This window comes from Nyctereutes procyonoides, unplaced genomic scaffold, assembly GCF_905146905.1.
Source record: "Nyctereutes procyonoides isolate TBG_1078 unplaced genomic scaffold, NYPRO_anot_genome, whole genome shotgun sequence".
Classification (NCBI taxonomy): Eukaryota; Metazoa; Chordata; class Mammalia; order Carnivora; family Canidae; genus Nyctereutes; species Nyctereutes procyonoides.
The window spans coordinates 54,061,876-54,086,926 of record NW_026575135.1 but is presented as its reverse complement, the minus strand read 5'-3'; the positions used below and the strand labels follow the sequence as shown (position 1 = coordinate 54,086,926).

The 25,051-nt window shown below is 48.5% G+C and overlaps 1 protein-coding gene across 16 annotated transcripts in view; it reads right to left on the bottom strand.

Moving 5' to 3' along the window:
• Positions 1 to 25,051, bottom strand: part of ACSL6 (acyl-CoA synthetase long chain family member 6) — a 279,559-nt gene that overhangs the window by 17,417 nt on the left and 237,091 nt on the right. For 14 of the 16 annotated variants that reach the window (XM_055302578.1, XM_055302584.1, XM_055302589.1 and 11 more), the window contains 15 exons: positions 23,470 to 23,584; positions 22,726 to 22,790; positions 22,346 to 22,447; positions 21,737 to 21,836; positions 21,006 to 21,184; positions 19,951 to 19,983; positions 18,577 to 18,628; positions 10,534 to 10,607; positions 8,910 to 8,987; positions 7,364 to 7,498; positions 6,822 to 6,956; positions 5,461 to 5,556; positions 4,374 to 4,446; positions 2,307 to 2,395; positions 1,213 to 1,329 (listed from right to left, as the gene is read on the bottom strand). In XM_055302578.1, the coding sequence (XP_055158553.1) occupies positions 1,213 to 1,329; positions 2,307 to 2,395; positions 4,374 to 4,446; positions 5,461 to 5,556; positions 6,822 to 6,956; positions 7,364 to 7,498; positions 8,910 to 8,987; positions 10,534 to 10,607; positions 18,577 to 18,628; positions 19,951 to 19,983; positions 21,006 to 21,184; positions 21,737 to 21,836; positions 22,346 to 22,447; positions 22,726 to 22,790; positions 23,470 to 23,584 (1,443 nt within the window). Of the gene's footprint in view, positions 1 to 1,212; positions 1,330 to 2,306; positions 2,396 to 4,373; positions 4,447 to 5,460; positions 5,557 to 6,821; positions 6,957 to 7,363; positions 7,499 to 8,774; positions 8,853 to 8,909; positions 8,988 to 10,533; positions 10,608 to 18,576; positions 18,629 to 19,950; positions 19,984 to 21,005; positions 21,185 to 21,736; positions 21,837 to 22,345; positions 22,448 to 22,725; positions 22,791 to 23,469; positions 23,585 to 25,051 lie in introns of all 16 variants that reach the window. The other 2 variants (XM_055302592.1, XM_055302577.1) reach the window with 2 other exon arrangements.

The following is a 25,051-nucleotide window of genomic DNA, read 5'->3' as shown; positions in this document are numbered from 1 at the left end:
GGAGAACAGCCTACCTCACACCTCTTTCTCTCTACTCAGCATGTGCTATTAGTCCTGTCCTGACCACACTTCTCACTCTCTCCTCTCCCTTTGGAACATGACTCACATCCTAAGTCTCCTGTAGGTGCCTGTCCTCCTCTGCCTCTCCCCAGGCAAGCGTGGCCCTCCACTTATGCCCATCACATTGGACATCACATTGGTATCTCTTTCCTGAGCAGAGTCCCTGGTCCAGAGCATATACCAGGGATTCCTGCTACAGGAATGAGGGCTTCTCAAGGAGGGACACAGATTCAAGCAGGGGTGAACCAGCTCACCAGACCATAGGACCTCTGGAAGGTTCAGCATCATTCACATGCCTAATAAACTCTACATTTCACAACGGCCACCCTAAACCTTAGCAACTTCACAAAGACACAGGGAAGTTCCTGGGATGGGCTGCATCAGGCAAGGGGCTCTTGATTCCAGCAACAGAGCCATTTTCTGTTCACAGTTTTTATCTAAGCATATCCCATGTGCCAGGCATTGTGCCAAGCACTTTACAGGTATAACTCATTTATTCTTCCAAACAACCGTAGAGGTAATCAGTGTTATCATCCCCATTTTACAAGTGACAGAGTGAGGCACAGTAACACAGTCTGGTTAAAAGCTGGGAGCCACAGCCAAAGGATATCACATAGCCTTACTCTCTTACTCTACAAGAAAGTAAAAACGGAGCCCCAAAGAGGTATGAGGCTTTGGACAAGGACTCAAAGCAACTGCTGGCAGAGCCAAAGGAACTCAGACACCCTCCTAGCTGGCTTCAAGCTTTTCCCACTGCTCAATGCCAACTCTCAGTTAGGGGACAGTGTCTTTGGGTCCCTAGGCCCTGCCTTTCTCAGATCTCCCAGGGCTATGAACTTCCTGCACCCTGCACTCCACCCATTCGATTCCACAGCACTGACAGATCTCTATCGGAAAACAGGTCAGGTCGGGAGTGGGTCTCACACTCTAGCTCTGTCCCCGCCTAAAGATCTCTATCACCTTTATCAGAAGGATGGACAAGAACGCTTTGGGGACAAAATAAGGAAGAATCTCCCTATCCCTCTGCAGTTGTTCCTGAATGGCTAATTATCAGGGAAGATAGGGAGGAAAATTTTGCCTCAGAAGTGAGTCAGATTTTACACCCTCCCATCTCGAGAGTGTGTGGAGAGCCACAGCTGCAAACATACGTACCGGCAGCCACTTGCCAATGTCCCCAGTGTGAAGCCAGCCGTCGCTGTCCAGGGCTTCCTTTGTCCTGTCTGGATCTTTCAAGTAACCTTTGAACACATTTGGTCCTCTCACACATATCTGTAGGGACAAACACCAGGTTTTTGTCAGCCCATAGCATGAGGAATCTCACTCAACAGTAGGGCTGTCATGAGGTCTGTATAGGATAAGGTATCCTATCCCCCAGGAAGTTCACTGTGGAAACAGCAAGGATGGAGAAAGAGCACAGGAACAGCCACCAGCAGACTGAATGGTCTCCCACTTCCCTCAAATAGCAGCGTCTGTCTTCCATGTTTTCTCCCTGTCCTGCCCCTCTACCCCACCTCACCCTCCAGCCTCCTGCGTGTGCTGCTTTGTGACACTGGATGGGGTCTTCTCGGTTACTGACGGCTGGTTGATTCCACCAGGGATGCTCGAGCCCCCTGCTTCATGACAGGGCAGTCACTTGCCCATGTATTCTCATGGAGCGAACAGGTATAGGACAGTTCTATATCCCCCTTCTGGCCGGGTTGCAAATGGTCCCATTTTTGCTGAGACACAGGAAAGTTAACAGGCCACATCAGTTAGGGGAAAAAATGGATTTTTTAAATTTAAATTTTGGAAATTTCTTTTTTTTTTTAAAGATTTATTTATTTTAGAGAGCATGAGTGGGGGGAAGGGCAGACAGAGAGGGAGAGAGAATCTCAAGCAGACTCCCCATTGAGCACAGAGCCCAATTCAGGGCTCAATCTCAGGGCCCTGAGATCATAAACTGAGCCAAAATCAGGAGTTGGACACTTAACCGATAGAGCCACCCAGGTGCCGCTACAGAAGTTTGGGAATTTCAAATCTTGATTTAGACTAGCCCTGTTCAAACCCTGGGGGTCAGTTGCTTCATAAGCAAGAGAGGAAATTCTGAATTTAATGGAGTCAAATTAATCAGTAATTTAAAGTGACTTTACATGGAGGGTGAAAGGAAAACAATTCCATTTTCTTTTTTTGTTTGTTTGTTTTTTTGTTTTCTTTTACTCACTATATGTGGCATCCAGAGGCATAAATGGCTATGTTCCTAAATTTACCTCTCCCTCTCCTTTGCAGGTCCAATAGTTCAGTTCCTCAACATCGATGAGCTTGATATGATTGCAGGGCAGAGGTGCCCCTACATGCCCTAGAACACCAAAACAATATGGGATTTGTCAGTGTTCTGATCAATTTCAGCACTAAACTGTTCCAGGACATATGAAAATGGGGGATTACAGAAGGGGGGCAATATACCTTTAGATAGGCATTTGTCACAAGCAAGCACTGATGATTTAAAAAAAAGTTCTGGAGAAAAGACAGGCCAACCTCTACTGGGCCTTTGTTTTGCATCTGATTCTTTTAAAAGCTAAACAGGCACCCCTGGCCCAGCACCCTGCACAAAGTCTGCAGGAGCTGGGGGGAGGGGTTGGTTCATACCCACATCAATCACAAAATCAGGATTCTTTTTACAATAGAGTCCATATTAAATGCTTTTCCCCCTCTGTCAGACCCTTGATTTGGATCATAAAATACTGTCATCATTACTTTTCCGCCAGTCACCAGAATGTTGGCTAATGTGCATAGTAACCACCTAGAAATCTTGTTAAGATTTAGATTTCTGATGAGGCCTGAGAGTCTACATGTCTTACAGACACCCAGGAGATACTGATGCTTCTGGTCCACATACTATACTTAAGAGTAAAAAAGAAATAGAAGACAAGGATAAGATAACTCATCCCTGAAAAATATGACTTCATATATTCCTGCTCATATATAATCCAACTGCACAATTACATCTAAGTCATTTTATAGAAATTATGGTTGTTAGCACAATTCACTAGCGAGGTGGAAGATGGTTAAGTAGGTGCTGGCCAAGGTCCTGAAAGAAAAGTGAGCCATGCAGATGAAAACTGAGGTTGTGACACTGGTTTCTTTTTCAACAAGAGGCTGCCAACTTTTATAATATTGTACAAAGAAATCTATCCTCTCATATGCAACATATTTTGCAAGTTTGATGATAAGGATGACTTAAAAAGGCAAAATCTCAAAAATCTTACATAGGAAAATGAGGAAGATGACAATAAGAGGGAAGAAAGTACCCAGAAAGATGGGGATACGTATTGAGTGGTCAGTAAATATGATGGCAGCAGTAAGAAAAAAGTTACTGATCCAGGACTTCAGAAGATCATTTTTGTAGTAAATTTTTGAGAGACAGAGACATCAAAGAATCTATATACAAGAGAGGTTTAATTCAGCTAGAATTTGGAGAGATAAACCTCAGAGAAAAATGCTTCTGTCTTTGATGTGATCAAATATGATTCCAATTTGGAATCTACCTATCATGTTTCTGCTGACTGCCTCAAGGTGTTCTGAAAATAGTATTGCATTACTATGCATATTTCTTTTCCACATGCATCACCCTGAGTTTTCTAGTGTGTAGTTGAGCAAATTTGAGGTTGAAGAGTGGCCCCAGACTCACAGAGGAAGTTGGTATCCTGAAGGATTCTGCTCAGTGTTTTTTAGATTCTTCCAGTGCCTGGTCTAAATTTGGTGATGGACAATACAGGGGCTACATATTGCTTCCTCCTTGCCCTGGAAGATGAGTCTGTTCAGAATGAGGGCATGGAAAGGAGCTGTTCCTTTCTGAGGATGCTGTTGCCTTCTAGACATTAACATTATAGGAGACCCCAAAGAATCTCAGAAATGGCCCTTTAAGAAATAGTGCTCTGGTCACTATGAACTTGCCCTTCTTTCCTAAATCATATCCAATTCATGGCCTGCTCCCTTTATTCTAAAATAGGTTCCCATCTACAAAATCCAACATGCTGTTATTTACTGGTATTAAAAGCATTTTTCTACCTGGAATTATATACTGTGATCTATTGCTTCTTTTTTTATGACTTCTAGTTATCTATAAAAGAAGTGGGAAAATACTAAATATATTTGGAAAAGAATATGTACCAAAGAGAACAACACCCAGTATGCCATGACCCAGACATAACCACCATCAGTGTTTTTCTTTCTTTTCTGTCACTTTTTTCCTAAGTGCCCACGTAAGTTTGCTTTCTGTAAGGAAGTTTGAGATCAGCATGAGTCTTTCCCACATGATCTCTAGCCCATCCTACCTGAGGTCCAATCCCCAGGTGTGGTGAAGGTACATCCAGCCGTGCACTCAGTTTGGCCATAACCTTCATAAACCTTCAAACAAAAAACAAAACTACACTGTAAGTATAAGTGCTCCTACATCTGACTGGCTGCCCTTTGCAGCCAGCAAACCTCCCATGGAGCATGTGGCTGTTCCACGCTGGGGAGAGTGGTGGGGGTGGAGGGGGTGCGGGGAGGGAAGCCCCTCTAGGGGAAATTGAATGCAGACAACAGGTGTGGTTCCTTGGCTTGGAAGAAGGGCTATTTTTTTTTTTTTGCAGACACTTAGTAGAAAAGGTTATTTGGTTTGGGGGTGAAGATTTCTGACCTATTTTCAACTACTGACTTTATTTTTCATTTGGATAGCAGTATGAAAGACATGTATTTTAAAACTTACTATACGTTTCCCTTTGGCTCTGTAAAATATTCCTTTCTAGAGCCCCATGTGCTTGTAGGAATACACCATGTGTGAGAGTCTGCCTTTAGGAGTGGTCGGGCTATGTTGGTACAGAATAGGATGACAGTGAAAGGAGCACTGGCTTCTAAGGTATATAAACTTAAGCATGCACATTTATGAAACAGATACCCCTACTTTTCATAAAATATATGAGTCATAGCCCTGCGTATGCAGGAATTTAATAAATATTAATTGAAGGGATAAATGAAGGAATGAATATTTTAGAGATGACAAAACCTATTTAATCAAATAACAAAACACCAATGGAGTTCATCCCCCATCTTGACGGCTCCTTTTCTGGGTTGGGAGATATTCTGCAGGTTGGAGAATGCAGAGATGCTGGCTCAAGTGCAGTATGGGTTCTCTAGCACAATGATGATCCATATATAGTTTAACTACCCTTTTTCTCAGAGTGGGTACACTTGGACTTTGCAGAATGTCACAAGAGCATCTTGGCTTTCACTGACTCTGAGCCTTTTTCATCCTCAGAGGAGGGAGCTTTTGTCCCACTCAATTCCTGCCCCCAGGATCTTTCTCCAGTAGAGACTGTAATGGGCTCTGCCTTGACACACATCCCATTGCCCCTAGGGAAAGCCACATGGAGACTTAACCTGGCATCCTAGAGCAGCCCGGAGGAATCCCAGGACTGTCGGTGATGCAGGGGCTGCTCCGGTGACAATCATCCTCACGCATCCACCAAGACTGGCCTGTGGGAAGAGAAAAGAATCTGCCACAGTTTGTGCTGCTGGAGATGGCGTATAGCCCATGTAGGCCCTATCCAAGGTCAACATTCAACAGTTGGACTTTACCTGGCCATATGGTAGGGATAAAAGAGAAGGTCTGAGGCTGCATACCACATGAGCTGAAGGAATCTCATCTCCTTTCAAATGAATCAATCCAATCAGCTTTGCAACTTGACCTGCAATATGGTCAACTCCTCTGTGTCTTTGGAGGTAAGTACCATTAATCTGTGTACTATTCTATAACTTTCGCTTTCCCTTCTTTAAAGTACACAGCTCTTTCCTCACTCTCCCATCATTTGCAAGTAGCCAAAACAATTACTTAGGACAATTTCTTCCCACTTCCATTGTAATGGCACAGCCTTTTCTCATTTTTTTTTTCTTTTCTTTTTTTTTTATTGTTTTTAATTTATTTATGATAGTCACACACAGAGAGAGAGAGAGAGAGGCAGAGACACAGGCAGAGGGAGAAGCAGGCTCCATGCACCAGGAGCCCAATGTGGGATTCGATCCCGGGTCTCCAGGATCGTGCCCTGGGCCAAAGGCAGGCGCTAAACCGCTGCGCCACCCAGGGATCCCGCCTTTTCTCATTTTTAAATCAATACCATGCTCTACTCTATTTACTATGCACTGCAGAGGACAACGGATTCTTTAAACACTTTGTTTCTGTAAGTTGAGCCAAGAGAGTTTAAATATTAATTGTCTTAGCTAAAAATAGAGTAGTAAGAAAAAAATGAGTAATGCTACTAATTAGCTACAAATTCCTTGGGTATTTGTAGAGCCTGAAAACTTATATGGGGATACAGCAGTGAGTAATTCATGATTGGCCCAGTCCAGGAGGGGTTGAAGGAATAGGAAATAGGAAAGGAAAGGAAGATTCTTGGACACCTGGGTAGAACCTAGTGCTGTTGGAAAGCCAGCATAGCCAAGGCTACAGCGAGGGGCAAGAGAACCTTCAGGCCATAGGAATACCTGATGGACCTGGCCACCAAAGGGCAAAGTTGCCTGTGGAGGCCAGGGGGCCTACTTTCCAGGAGTCCTTCTTGCTGGTTGCCTTTTGGCAAATATCACACACATCCAAATAATAAAAAGGAGTCCTTTAATACTTCAATGGTAGCTTAAGCTTTGATTTCATGAGCAAATGAGTTATTTTATAAGATTACAGGCCACTGGAATAAGCCTCCTAAATTCTTCCTTAAGACCACCTGGGTGTCACTTGTTCATTTTCTTACCTGAATCTTATTAAAGAAGAGTTCATCCCATATACTATCATTCCTGATGATTCCACTCCGGACCTCAGCCTGCTTACGTTTTGCTGCAAACTCCAGGAGCCAGCGCTTTAGTCGTGTGTCTGCCTGGCTAAAGATCTGAGGAACAGAAGTAGGAAGCAGCTGTCAGGCCTGTGTGTACTACCTTTAGACAGACACTCCTCGTCCACCTAACCCATGAAGAAGGCAAGCCTGACCAACAGAGAAGCCATGCTCCATTTTGCCTCTGCGGGAGGTCAGTGGGTATGCGACACCCAGCTAAAGGTTAATCAGCATCTGGTCACATTGTGGGGATAGACATTCCTGAAGAAAAATCTCCTTAAATAAGGTTTTAGAGAATTGGAAGAAAACAGGAGAAGGAAGGTGAGAGTGAAGGAAGAGAAAAGGCAAATTCTAGGACCTCATGCCCCAGGAAGCATGGAAAGCCTGCCTGGGGCTCCAGATCCTGTCCAGACAAACAGATGCACAGCAGCTTAGTCTGGCCAGAGACTCCCTATAGGGTTTACCTTGTCATACATCCGGTTCAGCAATCGAGGGACCACAGGGAAGATAGTGGGGCACAGAGCCTTCATGTCATCTGAGAGGAGACGGATGTCTCCCTGGAAGAAGCCGACACGTCCCCCATGGCAGTAGACAACAGACTGGAGGGAGAGAACAGGAAGAGAGAAGTCCCTCAGGGTAGTCACTCCTGGTTGTAGTCCAAAGCTCTGCCCTACATGGAGGGCACCCATGACCCCCTAACCCAGCTCTGGCTGCTGCCATGAGACACTCAAGAATACCATCTGAGATGCTCTCCCTTCCCATTAAGACCCACTCGGCATGGGGGTGAAGTAGCAAGAGACAGAGGGGAATCCTGAGTCTTTGGAAGATGCAGAGCAGCAAGGCTAAGTGGAGCTTACTCCCTCACACTCAATTCCCAAGCCCTGGGCAAGGACTTCCCTGGGAACTCAGGTCTTTCAGCTGTACCGCACCCTATCGATGGGTCCACTCCAGGTCTGTGGATTTCCCTCAGGGATACCTGGAAGGCTGTACAGTGCCCATAAACAGTGTACTGTCAGACACTGTTTATGTTGGCTTTGGGTGTTACTTGATGGAGGGCCAAAGGGGGGCTGGGCTGATTCTTAGTGGGTTTAGGAATATGCCAGGGGCTGAAAACATGCTCTTTTCTTTAATGTTCACAGCAACTCTACGAGTGAGGCAGCATTTATATCTCCATTTCACAGGCGAGGAATGCAAAACTCAGAGAGGTAAAGGGACTTGCCCAGAGTCACAAAACTAGCTCATAGTAATGAACTATGGCATTCTAATCCAGCTCTGAAAAGCTGGAAAGCATGCCCTAATATACCAGCTCTCCCCCAAGTGAGACGGGAGAGGCTTAGAAGACACGGCTCATTCACAGGCTGGTCCCTTGAGTGACACATGCGTGGAAAATTCTTTGTTCCCACAACCTTATGTGGACCACCCCCAACCCCATCTCCACCTCCCACAAGGCCAGTCTCAGGGCCAATCATAATGCCAGTCCCATCGCCGGAGTGAGGGGTCATGACAGTTGGATCCCCCAACGTCACTGTCTTGTTTTCCTCTCCAGGAGTTCATGAGTTTTGGAAATTATGGTATATAAGTGTCTTGGCCATCATACTGCACAGAGTGTGAATAGTAAATCCTCTCTGAGCAGAGGCCATCTGCTGGGGCCTCTGTCAGCTGAGGCATATCCACAGGTAAGACAAGGCAGGCCTGGGGTCTTCCCTGGAGTCATACCAGAAGGGACAGGTCCGGTGGCCAAGGTCCCCTGATCCCTGTGGTACCTTCTGAGGACAGGGCAGTTTAGTTCTACTTCATGGCACCAGTGACAAGTGACACCCTGCTAGGGTCCTGGGTTCTGGGCACAGATTGTGCCTCCCTGGAGCCGGGCCTTACCTGCACCATTCGCTCAAACATGTGTGCTAAAGGCAAATAGGAAATGTGCACATCCGCACAAGTGGGAGCCCACTGACTCTGTAAGAAAACAGAAGGAGCCCAGGCAAGGCCCGATCAGTCAGGTGGGCGTCTTACCTGGATTACTCTCTCAAACATGTGAGCCAGAGGCAGGAAGGAGATGAGCACATCGTCCTGTCTCGGAAAGATCACTTTCTGCAGGTGACGGGCATGGGAGACAGAAAGGAAAGAAACACTGACAGGAAGACGACAAGAGAGTCATAAAACAATACAGAGAAAATGGTCCTAGAGGGGCCAACAGGAAGAGGGGGAGGGGGGCAAGGGGGGTGGAGGGAAGGGGGCAGAGAGAGGGGCAAGATGAAAGAGAGAGAAAAAGTGTGTGAGAGAGAGAGAGAGAGAGAGGTATATGAAAGACGCAGGAAGAAAAGAGGGAGAGAGAGACAGGGCAGCGTAGGAGGCGGAGTGTTAGGGCGCAGCCAGTAGGTCTAGGTTATCTGCAGAAGCAAAAAGCCCAGTGAAGCACACATAAACCAGCAGAGCCCAGCTCCGCAGGGAAGTCTCCTCGGGGGGCCAGGCCCCACTTCGCCATCTTCCTGGGCCACCTGGGCAGGGAGTTTGAGGGTCTCGGCTCGTTGGCACTTTCTGGTCCTTGTTCCAGAAAAGGGACCCAGGGAACCCTAGGTCTACACCAGTTGTGGCTGGGGTATGAGCCCCAGACAAACAGATGGCAGAGCCAGGCCTCACAAGCCATGGCCTGGGTACAGGGCCTGTGGGGGAGGCTCAGAGGAAGGCCTGCTGTGCCCCCCAGCCCACTATACACAGAAGGGACTGACCTCAGGGACAGAGGCTGCTCTGACCAGGGGGATGTGCACAAGGCCAGCACTCAGGGGCTCTGCATTATGGGACTTCCCTGCCCCGACCCCTTCACAGAGCCTTCGTCCTCCTGGGCTGGTTTTTGAACGAGCCTGGAGGACAAGCCCCAGGAACCTGGCTTATGGCTCCTGACTAGGTTCAGCCCCAACAGTCTCTCAGAATCTTTTACCAGAATCTACCAGTACTCGGGGGCATATACTCCATAATGCCATCAGGCATGAATGTGGAGGGTGATCTTTCTCCACAGCGGAGAAAAAGCCTAACTTACATGAAAAGGAACATTCCGTTCTCCTGAAGGAAACTTGCAGGACTTATGGATACTCACCACTTGAGGAAAAATGTCCTTCCTTCTTAGCCGGTTATAAAATGCTAACATGCTTTTGTCAGGCTAAGATATCAAGGGTTTTTTGTTTGTTTGTTTTTACTTTAGATTTACCTTTTTAAGTACAGTCTTACAAATTAGCAGTTGCCGTTGTTTCTCAGACTAGTAGTCCTTAAACACAAAATGACTGAATTAAAGCCTGGCCTATTTGAAAAACAAGTTATTAAGGATCACTTTCTAAATAAAGGTATACATAAAACCACAGAAAGCTCACTTTTTTGCAGTTAAAAATGAAAAATACGTTCATATGTTTCTCTTTCTGGGATCTTAGCACTCTTAAAACTCAAATTGGCTATTTATGAGGTATGGATCATTTCAGAGTTTGGGGGGGTTAAAGTGCTGCTCTAATGACAACAGAAACTCCTGCCTGGGAAAGGCAGCTCAGATTACATCGGGGAGGGGGATAAAAAGAAAACAAATAAAAAGCCTCTGAGGCTTGAGAGTATCCTCAAGAGACACCTGCTTTAGTGAGTCTACTTTATTCACCTCTGTCACTTTCAGAAAGCCTGAGAAATCAGCCACCACGTTCCCATGGGTAAGCATCGCACCTTTTGGGTTCCCTGAAAAGAGAAAACAAAAAGGCAAATTAATTGGAAGCTCAAGGGCCACTCCTTGAGAAGACTGTCCAAGTTGACAGTCCCACTCCGTACTGCCCATCCAAGCCTCTGGCCTTCGTCTGCAGCCACTTTAGAGTCTTAGACAATGAATGCTGTGTCAGAGACGTTCATCCTATAGACCCTCAAAGCCCACCTTGAGGTCCCAGCAGCTTAGGACCAGAAGACAGGTGACAGTCACACAGCCAGGCTGTCCCAAGGCTTGACAGGCTGGCTACTTGTGGCCTGTGCCTTCCCCTCTTCTGCCTCTTGGGGAAGCACAGGCTCTCAGCTCCTAGTCTCCTCAGATACTGAGTACCCTGTGCTGCTTTCTGGGCTGAGTGGGTCTAGTCCCCAGAATCCAGCAGCCATCTGTGCTGTGCTGGCAGAGGACTTCCTTGCTGCACGCAGCACCAGGAAAGGCCCTAGGCTCAGGCCAGGCTAGAGGAGCAGAGCACAGGGGCAGCCCCTCCTGCCAGCTCATCGGCAAAGACAGGACACGGATATTCTCACTTTGTCTTGATAAGACCTTTCACTACTGCTTGTAGTAACCTCAAGTCTGCTAGAATGACTCAGAAGACAGAGGCTAGATGGGGACCCAGGACACAGTGGATTGGGAGGGAGGCCAGCTAGTCACCATTTCACGTCAGTGTGGACACAACATGTGCTGCTGCTGGACACAACTAACTGGCTTCAACTCCTGGCCTTGCCTGTCACTGCCAGCATAGCACAGGGAAGCCATCTGTCCTCTCTGTTCACTTACCTGTAAAATAAGGACAATGCCTACCTCATTGGCTTTCAGAAGGTCTAAGGATATAATCCATGTGCAAAAGATGTTAAATTAGAAGATTCGACTGAGACAGCAGATAAAACATTTGTGAAACTCCAAACGTGAGGGGCCAGGCCATGAGCAGAATTTACCCAGTATATATTAAATACACTAGTATGTTAACTTTGCAATCCTTACCCAGAAAGAGGTGATAAAAGGTCTAAGTGAACAGAGATAAAGAGAGTATTGTAGTACATGCTACCACGTTGTTCACTTTAAAATGTTTAATTTTATGCCAGGTGAATTTTAGTTCAATGAAGAAGGAGGAGGAGGAGGAGGAGAGGGAAAAGAAGGAGGAAAAGAAGAAGAGGGAGAAGGAGGAAGAGGAGGAGAGGGAGGAGTTGAGGAAGGGGGGGAAGGGAGGGGAGGGGGAAAGGAAGAGGAGGAGAGATGGGGAGAAGTGGATTTGTGAGAAGAATTTCTTCGGAAAGAGCTACACAGTTCTAGACCCTGTCAAAGTGGGGAGGAATGAGGGATCTTCTTTCGGGGCCCAAAACCCAAGCTAACTCAAAGTTTGATCTGTTTCCTGCAGCTAAGGGTCCCAGTGAGAAAGGTGAAAACTGTACCTACAAATAAATAATAAATCCAAGGTACTGGATATGGAGTGTGCAGAGGGAATATCAGTCTGAGAGGGTGGTGGTGGGAATGGTGGATTAAAAGAGAGAAAACCATGAGATTCCTAACTCTGGGAAACAAAGGGCTGCAGAAGGGGAGTGGGTTGGAGGGATGGGGTAACTGAGTGAGGAAGGCACACAATGAGATGAGCATTGGGTGCTGTACTTTGCGTTGGCAAACTGAATTTAAATAAAATTTAACAGGAAGAAAAAAAGGCGTCTTGTCCACAGGTCAGCGTCTCCCTGACTCGGGGAAGCAGCTGGGAATACCACAGGCAGAAGCTGAAGGGGAGGAGGGAGCAGATAATCAAGAGAACTCCTGTAAGTGGCCATCTCTTGGTTTCATCTTTCCCACTTCCTTTTTCTCCCTCCCCACTTCCACCTGGTGGGAGTGGACCAAAAGCCTCAGAGCTGGAGGAGGAGAAACAGCAGAGGGAGAGGGGACAGGCAGCCTGCCCCACCCCGCCCCGCCTGCAGCCAGCCCTAGCTGGGGCCGAAGAAATGGCAGCAAAGTGGACCCACTTGTGCTTTGGACCTGCAGTTCTGAGATCAGGCTGTCTGTGACTTAGGGACGCCCCCCCCCCAAACACACAGCCCGCTCCACCCCTAGAGGGGGAATTGACCTGGCAGTGATCAGAAAAGGTAAGTGAGGTGCCTGTTTTCATTCCGGGGCAGAAAAATTCTGTCAGATGCAGGGGCATCAGGACGGGCCCATCTCGGTCTGACCCAGGTATGTAATGGGCGGGGGTTTTAACAAGTGCTCTGGCGCACACAGCCATACTGCAAAATGCACGGAGGATTTTGGGGACACAGAGGGTTACAGGGTTTGAATAGGTAGCTGTTAAAATATCCTTCTTCTTTTAATGAAGAAGATCCATGGGATCCATTGCACCTTTGCTGGTCATCCTTTCATCCCAGCATCCTTCCTCAAACCCAAGCCCATATTAAGAAATGTCCCTGAACGATCCCTCGTGTATAAGTCCCACAGAGTCTCAGGGCTCATGAACTATCCTGAGAGTATCACCTGGAGATTTTTACCTCTGGATTCTCAAGTTCTGGAAACTTCTAAGGAATACCTCCAAAATGCTAGGTATGAAATCAGAGCTCCCACAAAATATGGTCCAATGCTATAGAGCTTTAGATCTGCTAAGCTGGCTGACTTGCTCATGTCTAATACAACCTCAGAGTGGATGGCTGAGAACCTCAAGAGAAAGTTGTCTTCATTAATAAAAATTGTCTGGAGCCTCCATTCAGTTCACTCCACAACACATATAAGGGTAGCAGTCACTCAGGTCTGCTTGGACAAATCTTTTTCCTCTCCAAAATGATGAAAAAAGTTTATACCTTTTAGAAACAAACCTTTAGCTCCATCTGTGCCTTTAAAGTTGCTCAGTAGGGGGGGGTAGTAGCTCTTTTTCTGCCCCCAGGATGAAAACACAGGCACCTCACGCCTTTTCTGGTCACCACCAGGTGAGTTTCACGGGGGTCATAAGTCACAGACACCCTGAACTCAGAACTGCAGTTGTAGGTCGAAAGTGCAAATTGGTCCACTTTGCTATGTCCCCAGCTAGGTCTGGCTGCAGGCCAGGCAGTCTGCCTGTCCCTTCTCGCTCTGCTGTTTTTTTGTCCTCCTCCAGCTTTCTTACATGTATGAGTGAGGTTTTATAAACTTCCAATGAGTTAGAATTTTAAAATGTTCCCAGAAATGTTCAAATGATTTCCTCAAGTCAGCCCTTGATGCAGTCCCAAAGGATGAAGGAGAAGCACATGTGGACAACAAATCCTGGGAGAAGATGCAAGGTCTGAGGTGGGGGGTAAGTAAGCCTTTGGAAAGTTCTGCTTGCTTCTCTGATTCCAGGACAAGTGCAAGCTTCTAGCAGTATTTCTTTCAAATGTGATATGGAAAAATTTCCAAGCTCCTCATATGGAGGAACAGGTAAGCATTTCTCACTAGACCCATGGCAAACTTAAAGAACCAATGTTTGCTTTGGCTTTCTCCTCTTCTGGTGCAACATGGGCTGGAGGTGCAGCTGCCTGGGCCCCAACATCTCAGCAGCATGAGGCCTACTACCTTCTACTCATAGGCTGGCCATCCTCCCATTTGTCCTCCCTCCAGCTGCTGAAAGGAAAAAAACCTCTTCGTTTCAGATTCTGCAACTGTCATTTGGGCTTTAGCCAACATTCCTGGGCTGGCCATCCATGGCTGATGTGCAGAAAGGCATTTCACTGGCTGAAGGTCTACCCTGGATGGACACTGGCTCCAAGTGAGAGCAGTTATGGGGGTGAAGCTAAGCTCAAGGTTTCTCCTACAGGGGTGGGTGGGAGTGGAGCTGGGAGCAGTGCCGGGCCCTCTGGCTGGAGGTTCCTCTGGCTGCTTGTTTCCACTTTCACACAAAGATGGGTTACAAAAGACGCCAGTGACAGAAATGCTCTGGGAGCTTTCTAAGGCAGAGTATTCATCTCCCTGCTAGAGGGTCCCAAATTCTTCTTTTAGGATTGAGTCTTACTTTCATCAACCCCACATCCACCATTAAAAAAAAATTTTTTAAACAATCAGACTTGAGAGCTGGTAGGAATACAAATAATATCTCTAATAGCAGCCAGTTACTGAACACCCACGAATGTGGGCACTGTGCTAGGTGGGCATCTCATGCATGGCAGCTCAGTTATTTCTTAAAATAGCCCATGCTACAGATATCAGCTAGCTTCATCTAATATCCAAGGAAGTGTGGGCTTAAGAGAGGTCAAGAAATTCTCCTAAAGCTGCACAGCAGGAATACTGAGATTATGTCAGTATGATGCATATGGTCATATATGTCCTGAACTGAATGGTGTAAAGCAAACACGCCAAGGAGAACATTTTCCCAAGATCCCACCTCTGAGCAGCCACAGACATAAGGCTGATGGGTATCTACATACTCAGCTAATGGACTGCAGATGGCTGAGTTTTGGTGGGTGTCCCCAATCCACAGAGACGAGACGCCTCCTCCTATACTTCCTCCCCTTCTTCTCCAGACAGGACACGTCTCTTTCCTAGTGGTAGCCTAGGAAGCCTTCTCTCTCCTCTAATCTAAACCAAAGCTTTGTAGGACACCTGGGTGGCTCAGAGGTTGAGCGTCTGCCTTCAGCTCAGGTCGTGACATGGGGTCCTGGGATCGAGTCCCACATCAGGCTCCTTGCAGGGAGTCTGTTTCTCCCTCTACCTGTGTCTCTGCCTCTCACTCTGTGTCTCTCATGAATAAATAAATAAAATCTTAAAAAATAAATAAATAAACCAAAGCTTTGGGGGCTCGGCTCCACTGAACAGCACCTCCCTTTCTTCTGTCTACAGTGGCTTTTTCTCGATGCCACAGAACACTTTCAGGGGTTTCCAGGAAAATAACATGAGCCTCATCCCCTCCAAGCCTCTGTCAGCTCCACTCTTGCTCTGTTGTTTCTTCAGAGCTAATCTGTTTTTTACTTAAACTGTCTCTTACAGCCTAACATACATATAATAAAGTGCCTGAGTGTCAGCATGTCTTTTGGTGACATGGCCACCAAACTGAAGGAATTGTCCACACCTGTTGAAATCACAACCTCACCTCCCATTCACTGCTCATTCCACTGCATCAGCCTCTGCATCCAGCCTCCACTCTATGATTAGCCTTTGCCAAGAGCACCAACAACATCCTATGGGCAACAGCTTAGCCACTGGACAATGCTGACAGATTCTATTCTGCTCTAGCATCTCCAGCTGCCTCCATTTGAAACTCCTGCCCCTATCACTCCTCCCCTGCCAGTGTTTCCAGATCCTGTCCCCAGACTACCAGTCCCTCAGTCAGCCCTCTCAAAGCAACATTTTCTTTCTTGCAGCCAATCCTCTGCATATGCTGTTTCCCCTGAGAGTGCCCTTTCTTCTATTCTCCTCCAGCTACCACTCTTTCAAGACTCTGCTCAGATGGACTTCCTCTGAGAATCCTTTCTGTTTTGCTCTTCCGACCTCTTGGTGGCCCAGTGCTCCATGCACCCTGGGATGCAGACCCTCAAGACAGTGACCAAATTTTACTGAACTGCTTGGTGATGTGAGCTGTGAGCTCAAGAAAACAGGGCTCTGACTTATCCATCCCTGTGACCTCAGCCCCCAGCACTAGGTCTGATGCATAGTGGATGCTCCATAAATAAGCTGAGTCAATCTATATAAATTAGAAAAAGAATGCTAAAAACATAGATTGAGACCACTGTATTTTCTTCTCTGGGAAGACAGAGTACATATACTCATAGGACAGGTCTTAATTATCATTCCTGAGGCCAAATTTCCTAAACTGGACTATGTTATACCCACAAGTTGTCTTTTTTGGGATGAGGGGGTGTCAGACTCCAGTCCAGCTAAAAGTCATTTTATGAATTTGGAATAACGAATCATATAACCATCCAGTAGCCATCCCTGAGTATAGACAAACCCCAAGCTCTCACCTCCTCCAGGACCTTGTTGGCCTGACTATAGGCTCCAAAGCACTGGCTTATTCTAGGAATTTCCACAGATGTTTCCATCACATACCAACAAAAAAATCTTCCCAGAATGATTCCACCAGAATCCTGAACCAAATATCAGGTTTAGATCATATTTTCCTCACTGAAAGAACAGTGTGGCTCTTGATGAAGCTGGGAGCCAGGACACTCAGTATGGAAAGGAAGCTGTATGCAGGCCGTGATGCCGAGGACATGCAGGGCTGATGTGCTTGACAACAGGATGGCTACCAGAAGCACAGCTCAGGCTAATGCCAGGGAAATCCAAGTACAGCCGGGCAGGGTGATAAGAGGTACACTACATCCTCCAGTTCTGCCCTGGCACCAGCAACACCTCTAGAATGGAAAGCTCGGGCACTAAATCACCACTCATTGGTCAGGTTCTGTACGTCCCACAACTTCCACCACACAGAGCTTGGGCAGGATGGCTTAGCTTCCAATTGTGATTTCATGGTCTGAAAAAGCACTAGACAAGAGGCCTGCCCTCTCCAGCTGGGTGACAGCACATTTCTGCACTGTGAAGTTCTTTTCCAGATATGGGGGCAACATCAAGTGACTCGTTAGAAGCCTAGGGGAGCGCTCCAAGGGCACAGGTCCAAAGCTAAAGGCCACAGTAGTAACCTGTTCCCCAGCCTTGGAGAGACAGGTCACCAAAGTTTTACATCATGAAACTCATGACAAAAACCAATGTAAACCTGAAGGGAATTTCTGAATTCCAGGTTGAATCTAGATGTCAGCTCCTGGGGAGCAAGAGCTATGCTATTTCTTTTCTGACAAAAATTAGCAATGTGGGGGGAAACCCTCAAACCCACTTAGTTAATGGCAAAAATCCTTCTTGATCCAATAAGGTCATGTTTATCATGATCCGTCCTCATGGAGAGTCCTGCTTGTGGGGCTGGTCAGGATCTGCCAAATGACGAAGAGGCTAAGTCTGCAGGAAGCATGGGAAGCCCTGGTTTGCTGCAAGCCCCACCAAGAGCTAACATCAAGGCAGGCCAGTCCTCAGTCTGGAAAAAGAAGGCTGGAGATTCCTTGACCATTTAGGGAAAAGACAAGCAACTTTCCAAGTCAGTAGATGAGATGGAGCATTAGCATGGGAAGAGCACTGGGCTGGGCGTTGTGGGACTAGGGCACAAATCCCCTACCATCACCTACTAGTGGCATCCACACAGGACCAGCCCCCACATCTGCATGCCTCACAGGTGGTGCTGAGGCCCTAGCAGCTCAGTGACTGGGTGAGCAGGGCACTGCAGGCTGTGAAGTGCCATGGCCCTGACTATGTTCCTTGTGTGCTTCTTGCCCCCCAGTCTGCCCCAGGCAGCCTGCCTTGGCTGTCCCTGCAAACATCACCATGTATACTCTCTGTCAGCACCAGGCACGGGGTGGTGTTATTTCTGCTTATCCCTGTCCTGACAGTCATGTCCATGGCAAACCAGCCCCATGCTGCAGAGCTTTGGCACCGCCTTTTCACACATCATCCCCTCTCCTATTCAGCACTTTTAACCACCCTCATTACAAGGCGAGGAGCTGGGCAGAGTGGGTGGCAGCGAGGTTAAGTGACTGGCTTGTAGCCGCCCAGCCAGTGGTGGAAGTGGGACTTTGAGGCTCTCGGACACCAAATCCCACATCTGTTCCCCAGTTCCTGACACAAAGGCCAGGCCGAGGCAGGAAGTGGAGGGGTGAGAGCTGCTTCTCAGAGGGGAGTGATGGGACTCAGCTACCCAGCCCTTCTGTGGCTCCAGCGCCGGGGGATGGCATCCCCACCTTGTACCTCCCGGTCCACACTGTCCATCCATGTCCAGCCACCTGTACTGCCTCCTGCTGAACACTGGGGGCAGCAGGAGGGGCCCGCCATCTGTAGCCAAGCACAGGACAAGGCTCAGCCCAGGCCATGGAGTGCACCAGAGACCCCTGCATCTGCCCCACCAAGGCTGTGGGGAAAAGGCTGCAGGTGGCCCTGGCTGATGATCTGGGTGCCTGTGCTCACCTGTTGTGCCGCTTGTAAAACACACAATGGAGAGGTCGCTGGGCTTCGGGGGCTGCAGAGTTGAGAAGAAGTGTGCGTTAAATAGACCCAGTATGGCCAGCCAGGGCCCAAGAGCCCTGGGCCCCTCAACTAGCCCCACTGGCCATGTGTAGGTATGGGGGTCTGTGTGGGTACATGCGCACACCCCTGTGTGCTGCGGGCTGGCAAGTCCCCAGGAAAGGGGGAAAGAGGCTGAAGAGACCTACTGGACGCCTGGACATCCATCTGTCCCACTAACCTCTTACCTGGTTCTGCTGCTTCCTCAACTTGAATCTGAGCTGAATTCTAGATGGGATCAGGCTGTAGTGGCCACATTCAGGCCTCTAAAAGAGACCACACCTTTCTAGTGGATGTGATCTGGTTCCACCCTTCCTTCCCACTTTCTTCCAAATGTCTGGGGTTAGGCTTGGGAGGAGAACACATGGCCCAAGAACTGAGCTTCCCACTGTGTCACCAAGACTGCTCTGGGTCAGGCCCTTGCCCCTGGCACTGGGCACACAGTCCTGGGGTCACTGGGAGGAACCTATCGTGTCTGCTTATATGCAGAGGAGGTGACATGAGCTGAGAATGAGGGACAGGCCAGATCTCTCCAGATAAATGGAGGGTGGGCTCTGGGAGAGGAACTAGCCTGGCCATTGGCAGAGGTCAAAGAAGCAAAAGCATGCCAAGGAGTCGGAGAATAGTGCTCTAAGGCCTTGTATGGAGGAGGTGGGTACATCCCAGGGCTACCCGTGAAGGGCCGGCCTACGTAGGACAAAGCTCAGGGACAGGTAAGAAGAGTGGGAAGAGCTGAGCTGGAGGCGAGAAGCCTTGTAAGCAAGCTTAAAACCCCCACAGGGCCCTCCCAGGGCCAGTGACTGTCACTGGTGACTTAAGCCCAGGCAGTATCACTTTGGGGTGACACACAGAAAAATTCACAGAGCAGAGATGAACAAAGACAGCAGACATCAAAAGGCCACTCAGCCCCAGAGTTCATTTCTGGTTGTGTTGCTGCTTCTGCTCACCCCATCCTGACAGAGTTCACTACCTTCAAAGAAAAAAAAGAAGCCTTCCCAAAGAAGCCTTCCTAGAGAACCTAGACTGGCCAGGATTGGCTCCCTTTTTTCTCACTCCTAAATGTCGGACTCTTGTTGCAGGCCCCTTTCTAGACAACTCCCCATACCTCCCCCCCCCACCCCCAGAAGTCCTGGTACATTTCCCAAGCTGCTCACAGTGGCTGCTTATTAACACAAGGGGGCTGCTCTGACCTCCTATCAAGCCCCTGGCAGGGAGTCTATGAGGATAAGCCCTGCTCACCATCTTGCTCAAGAAAGACCCACTGGCAGATGAGCTTACCACAGGAGCATGATGATTCTGTTGGCCACATTCCTGGAAGAGAAAAATCCTATTTTTAAATGCTCAAAAGCTCTTATCAATCAACACAAGCAAAAAACCTAAAAAATAAAAATAAACTCAGCATACTATGCCCTGCCCTTGTACCCAGCCTAGAGTTCAGGATTCCCTATTCAGACATAGCCCATGTGGAGAAACCACCTGAGTGGTCTCCTCAAATACACATCCAGGCCTAGGCCATCCTGCACATTACAGCCAAGGTGCTCAAGGCCCAGGGCAAGGCTAGTCACTGTGCACATGCATAGTTGGGGAGACAGCTTGAGGTGCCCACCTGGACAGAGTGGCTGGGTGACCTGGACTTCTAGATAAATGGTCAGGGCTAGAGGGGGCAGATGGGAGTTGCCACTGTATATGTGGCCCCAAAAGCCATGAAAGGGTACAAGTGTACAGGCATTACAAGCATAGTTAGAAACGTACAGGCATGCAGGAGGACAAGTGAAGAGCCCAGGGGCCTACATACAGTAAGGTATGGTTGGGGTCAACTGCTACTGAGCAGAGTGTGGGTTCTGGGAGGCCAGGATGGCCTGTGTCACTCCAGCAGGCAAGCTGCCATCAAACCCACACCTCCAGAGAGGTCACACACAGAAAAACTGGTTCTGCTGGCCACTGGGAGTCTCAGACACATTGGAAGAACCTCTCAAAGACTCTGGGACCTCATGTCTATAGTCCTCAGGTTCAGACAGGCTGATGGTTAGATGGAAAAAAAGGAAGCCCCAGACACGACATAACTCTGGGGCAGGCTGGTACCATCACCCACGTGTTGGAGCTGTGTCATTAGCTGGGCCAACAAACTGAGCCTGTGGCCGAGAGGATGCCTATGGGCACCAACTCTACCACCCTCTGCCAGCCCTTGTGAAGCCTGCTCTGTTTTGACCCTGAAGTACTCTGATGGCCTAAGACATCCACCCCAGGGCATGAGAGGGGCAGATAACCAGCAGCTCTGGCTCACTGGCCCAAGTAGCTGTGGCCCAGTAAATAGCCCAGGAGCAGATCCTCACCTCCACAGCTTGCATGGACTTAATGATCACCCCGCACTCCTGCCCTCTTTCTTTCAGAGCTTCCTCGAACGGTTCCATGATGATGATGAGCTTGAGCCCTGGAGTCTCCTTCCTCTCCACATGTTCTAGCAGAAGCACAGCCTTCTGAGGTTTATCCACCACCACGGTGCTGATGTCAGCTGAAGGGACCATCAGGGAAAGTCAGGCTGTGACTGTGGGTACATGTGCCAGGCAACAGAACTATGGACTGTGTGTGCCAAAGCTTGTGTATAAAAATGCATAAGAGAGGCCATGTGGGCCATATAGAGTGCTGTATAGAAAGGAAAGAACAGGGAACTTGGGAGAAACCAAGGGCAAAAGACCAGGGAATTTCCTAGAGCAGATTCCAAGCATTCCTTTGCTCCAGGATCGGGCTCCGTAATCTCAGATCTGCTTGAGATATTTGCTGCACCCCCACCTCAGGCAACTGCCCCCAGCTATACTAAGCCTCAGAGACTTGGAAGCCTATGTGGGGGCTGGTAGCCCCTTCATAGTAGCCAGGCCCTGTGTAAGGTGTCTTTCTGGGAAGTCCAACCAGGGAAAGCTACCTCAAGGGCCAAAGTGGAGAACGTTCTTTGAGGATGGAAGTGAAGTACTTACTAGTGTCAGACAATTAGTATAACCTAATGGGGGGAGGGGAGGGGATTCTAGGGGCTGGCTGCCAGTGGCAAGAGGGGGCAGTGGTGGCTCACCTGTGCTGATGATGTAGCGGATAGCACCAGGGCCCAGGGTGTCATAGAGTGGGACCACCACCATAGAATACGTGTAGCAGGCAAGCTCTGCAATGATCCACTGTGGAGACACACAGGTCTGGGGTTGGGAGAGCACAGAGCAGATAGGAGGGCTATACTGCCCTTATGCCCAGGCAACCAGGGTACTTGTTCTGGGTCCTACTGAGAAGGTTCTGTTCTGGCCCTCTCTGTGTGGCAAGGAATCCATGAGGCTAACTAGTTGTGCCTGCTTACCCACAACCTTTGGATCATGCATATCCCCAAGGAATTCTAGGACTCCAAACAGCCCAAGTGTATATAATAGGCTTGCATGGCCTTCTGCCCTGGGTCATTCTTCCCCCATGGCTCAGAACACAGCTTTTTGTGGGACTGGGTGGTATGGATGGAGCTTGGCTGGGATTTCCACTCCTGATTAGGGGCAAAGCCAAGCGAATGAGGGGTGGCATGGACTAACTAGATCCATTTTCCCTCTTATCCCAGGCCCTACAAACAGTGGGAGCAGGGCTGTTGTATGATATTCAATCCCCCTACCTCTACTGATACCTCCAAAACTTTAAGGCAGATGCTTACCTCTGGCCGATTTTGTGCAAAAACGCCAATAAACTGATCCGTACACGGTTTACAATTGTGTTGGAGAAGTCCAGACCCTAGAAATTCAGCCCTGTCGGCCACCTGCACACAGACATGAGGAAGTGATAGAAAGCAAGGACTTTTGGCAGGGGAGGGAGATCCCCAGGTGTGGATTCCTACAGGTCTGAGACCTCCCCAAGTCCCTGCCCAGGTCTGCTGGAAGCCCTATGAGGTTGCTGCCGGGAGTCTGGCAAAGAGGCCAGGCAAAGAAAAAATGACCCTCTGAGACCTCAGGGGGCCCTTGGGGGCTTGTACCCACAAGCCCCCAAGGGCCAGATCTACATGAGTCGACAGGGTGGGGTCTGTCCTCCATCACTCACCTCCTGGTAGGACAGCCACTGATAAGGTTGTTTGGGCTTCCTGAAGCCTAGACAGGGTCCATTCCCTGCAGAGAGATAAGCAGGCCTTGTACCAGGGAGGATGGTAGGGTGGGGTGTCACCTGTACCTGCTCATCAGACTCCTGAATGGGCATCCCATGCTGTGGGGTAGCCCATGAGTCAAGTGAACTGCCCCTTAGCTGCCTGTCTAACCTGCAGAAGCCCAAGAAGGCCTAAAGTACACAAGCATGACACATACTCAGGAATTAGGGAGGCCCAGAAATATGGGATGACACATTACCAGTTCCCACCATGACCTGTGTGATGCAGCCCCAAGAGGACACAGAGACCTGGCCATGAGGCAGAAGCAGAAAATTGTCTCTCTGGAACCATTTTCTTTTGCCCCATACCCTGTCTCACCCAGACATCTTAGAGGCTCAGGTTCTGAATCATGCCAACCAGTGGCCTGACAATTTGAGATTTATCAGGGGCTGCCCACAGGAGATATAAAGTATGGGCTGAGAGACAGCTTAAGGCCAGGCAGTCTGAAGTTCTAGAACAAAGCTGAGGTCAGCCCTTTGGCCACATAATGCAGCTATTTATCTGATGGGGTGAGAGAATGGCTTTTCTCCTCTGATCCTGGGACCACTCACCTGCCAGGCCCCTGGTACCTTGTTTGCCCACCACTACCTTTGCACCCGATCACTCCCTGCCACAGTGCCTCCACATCCCCAAGTCCCTCTCACCTGAGATGCTAAGCCCACGGCGGAACACCTGGTACATGGTTCTGGCATCATCATAGTAGTGGGTGAGCAATTGAGGGCCATCCCCGATCACAGATCGCCGGGCCCCACCACTGTCCTACGAGCCAAGCACAGGCCAGGGAAGCTGGCTGAGGTAGGCAGAGGCATCAGGAGAGGGCACCAGGATGCATCAGGCTGCACATAGCTTGGATGCACACCAGGGCCACATGGCTGGGGCTGTGACATGCTCTGTATGCATTCATACACAGCCTATACATAACACCTGGACTGTACACACACAACCTCTACACATGTTCACATACAGCCAGCTTGCCTACACTAGGCCTGTATGGACCCACACTCAAACACAGTTGGCTCACACACACATCCCAGTACACTGATCTCCCATATAGGCACACAGTACCTCAACACCAGGTTAGCACACATAAAATGTACAGAATTTTAGTTACTGTTCATATACACCTCTGGTTCACTCATTCAATGGAATGGGGAGTGTTGGCTACAGTCAGGCTACCCTCTGGCATCAGGATCAGCCTGCCAAGGTGGCTTTCATCTCATTTGCTGCTGCTGCTGCTGTGCCCCTAGGTTAAGAATCATTTGGATGCCAACCATCATTCACATAATAGCGTGAATTAGTGTGTGTACTGGCTGAAGATACCTGTCTAGGCACGCTCTTGCCCATGCCACTTGATCCTTCCATAGCACAAATTGGCACTGTGTCTCTATACTACTAAAAACCCAAAATAAATCCATGCTGCCCTTCTCCAGGGTCCTGGCCCATGGACCTTTGTCCTTATTAGCCTCTTCAAGTGAGTTATAATTATAAGTTTACCAAAACAGTCTAGTACTTTCTCTGTGTCATCTTACAAAATCCCTACCACAACCTTAGGAAATGGGTGCTCTTTTTATTACCCACCTGGCAGTTGAGAACAACTGAGGCTCAGAGAGTTAAGAAACTCCAAGGACCATATAACTGATAAGAGGCATGGCCAGCCCTTCGGGGCTGCTGGTCACCAAAGGCCATTCTGGAAACCACTCTGCTAGCCCATGGGTATCCCTTCTGCCATCTAGATACCCCATGTGAATCACCATTTCCCAAAGCCACCAGGTACAATTTCACATACCCCCACCTTTGCACACATCATTACTGGAAAAGTGCCCTGAAGATGCTCATCCTATCTAGACCTGCATCCTCTCCTACCAGTCAAAAGTCTGGTATGCTCATGGTTGCCAAGATGCACCATCAATAACAAAAAAACAGGATGCCGAACTGTGTGTGCAGCATGACAGCATTTAGAAAGAGGGGCAAGGACACCTGGGTAGCTCAGGGGGTTAAACATCTGACTCTTGATTTGGGCTCAGGTTGTGATCTTGTGAGATCGAGCCCTCCTAAAGGGCTCCATGCTCAGCGGGGAGTATGCTCGAGAGTCTCTCTCCCCATGCCTCTGCCTTGCACCCCCCAAAGAAATACATAAAATCTTAAAAAAAAAGAAGAAGAAAGGGGGGGCAGATACTATCCATTTGCTCATGGACGGTTCTCTAGAATGGAAAACTTGCAGGCAAG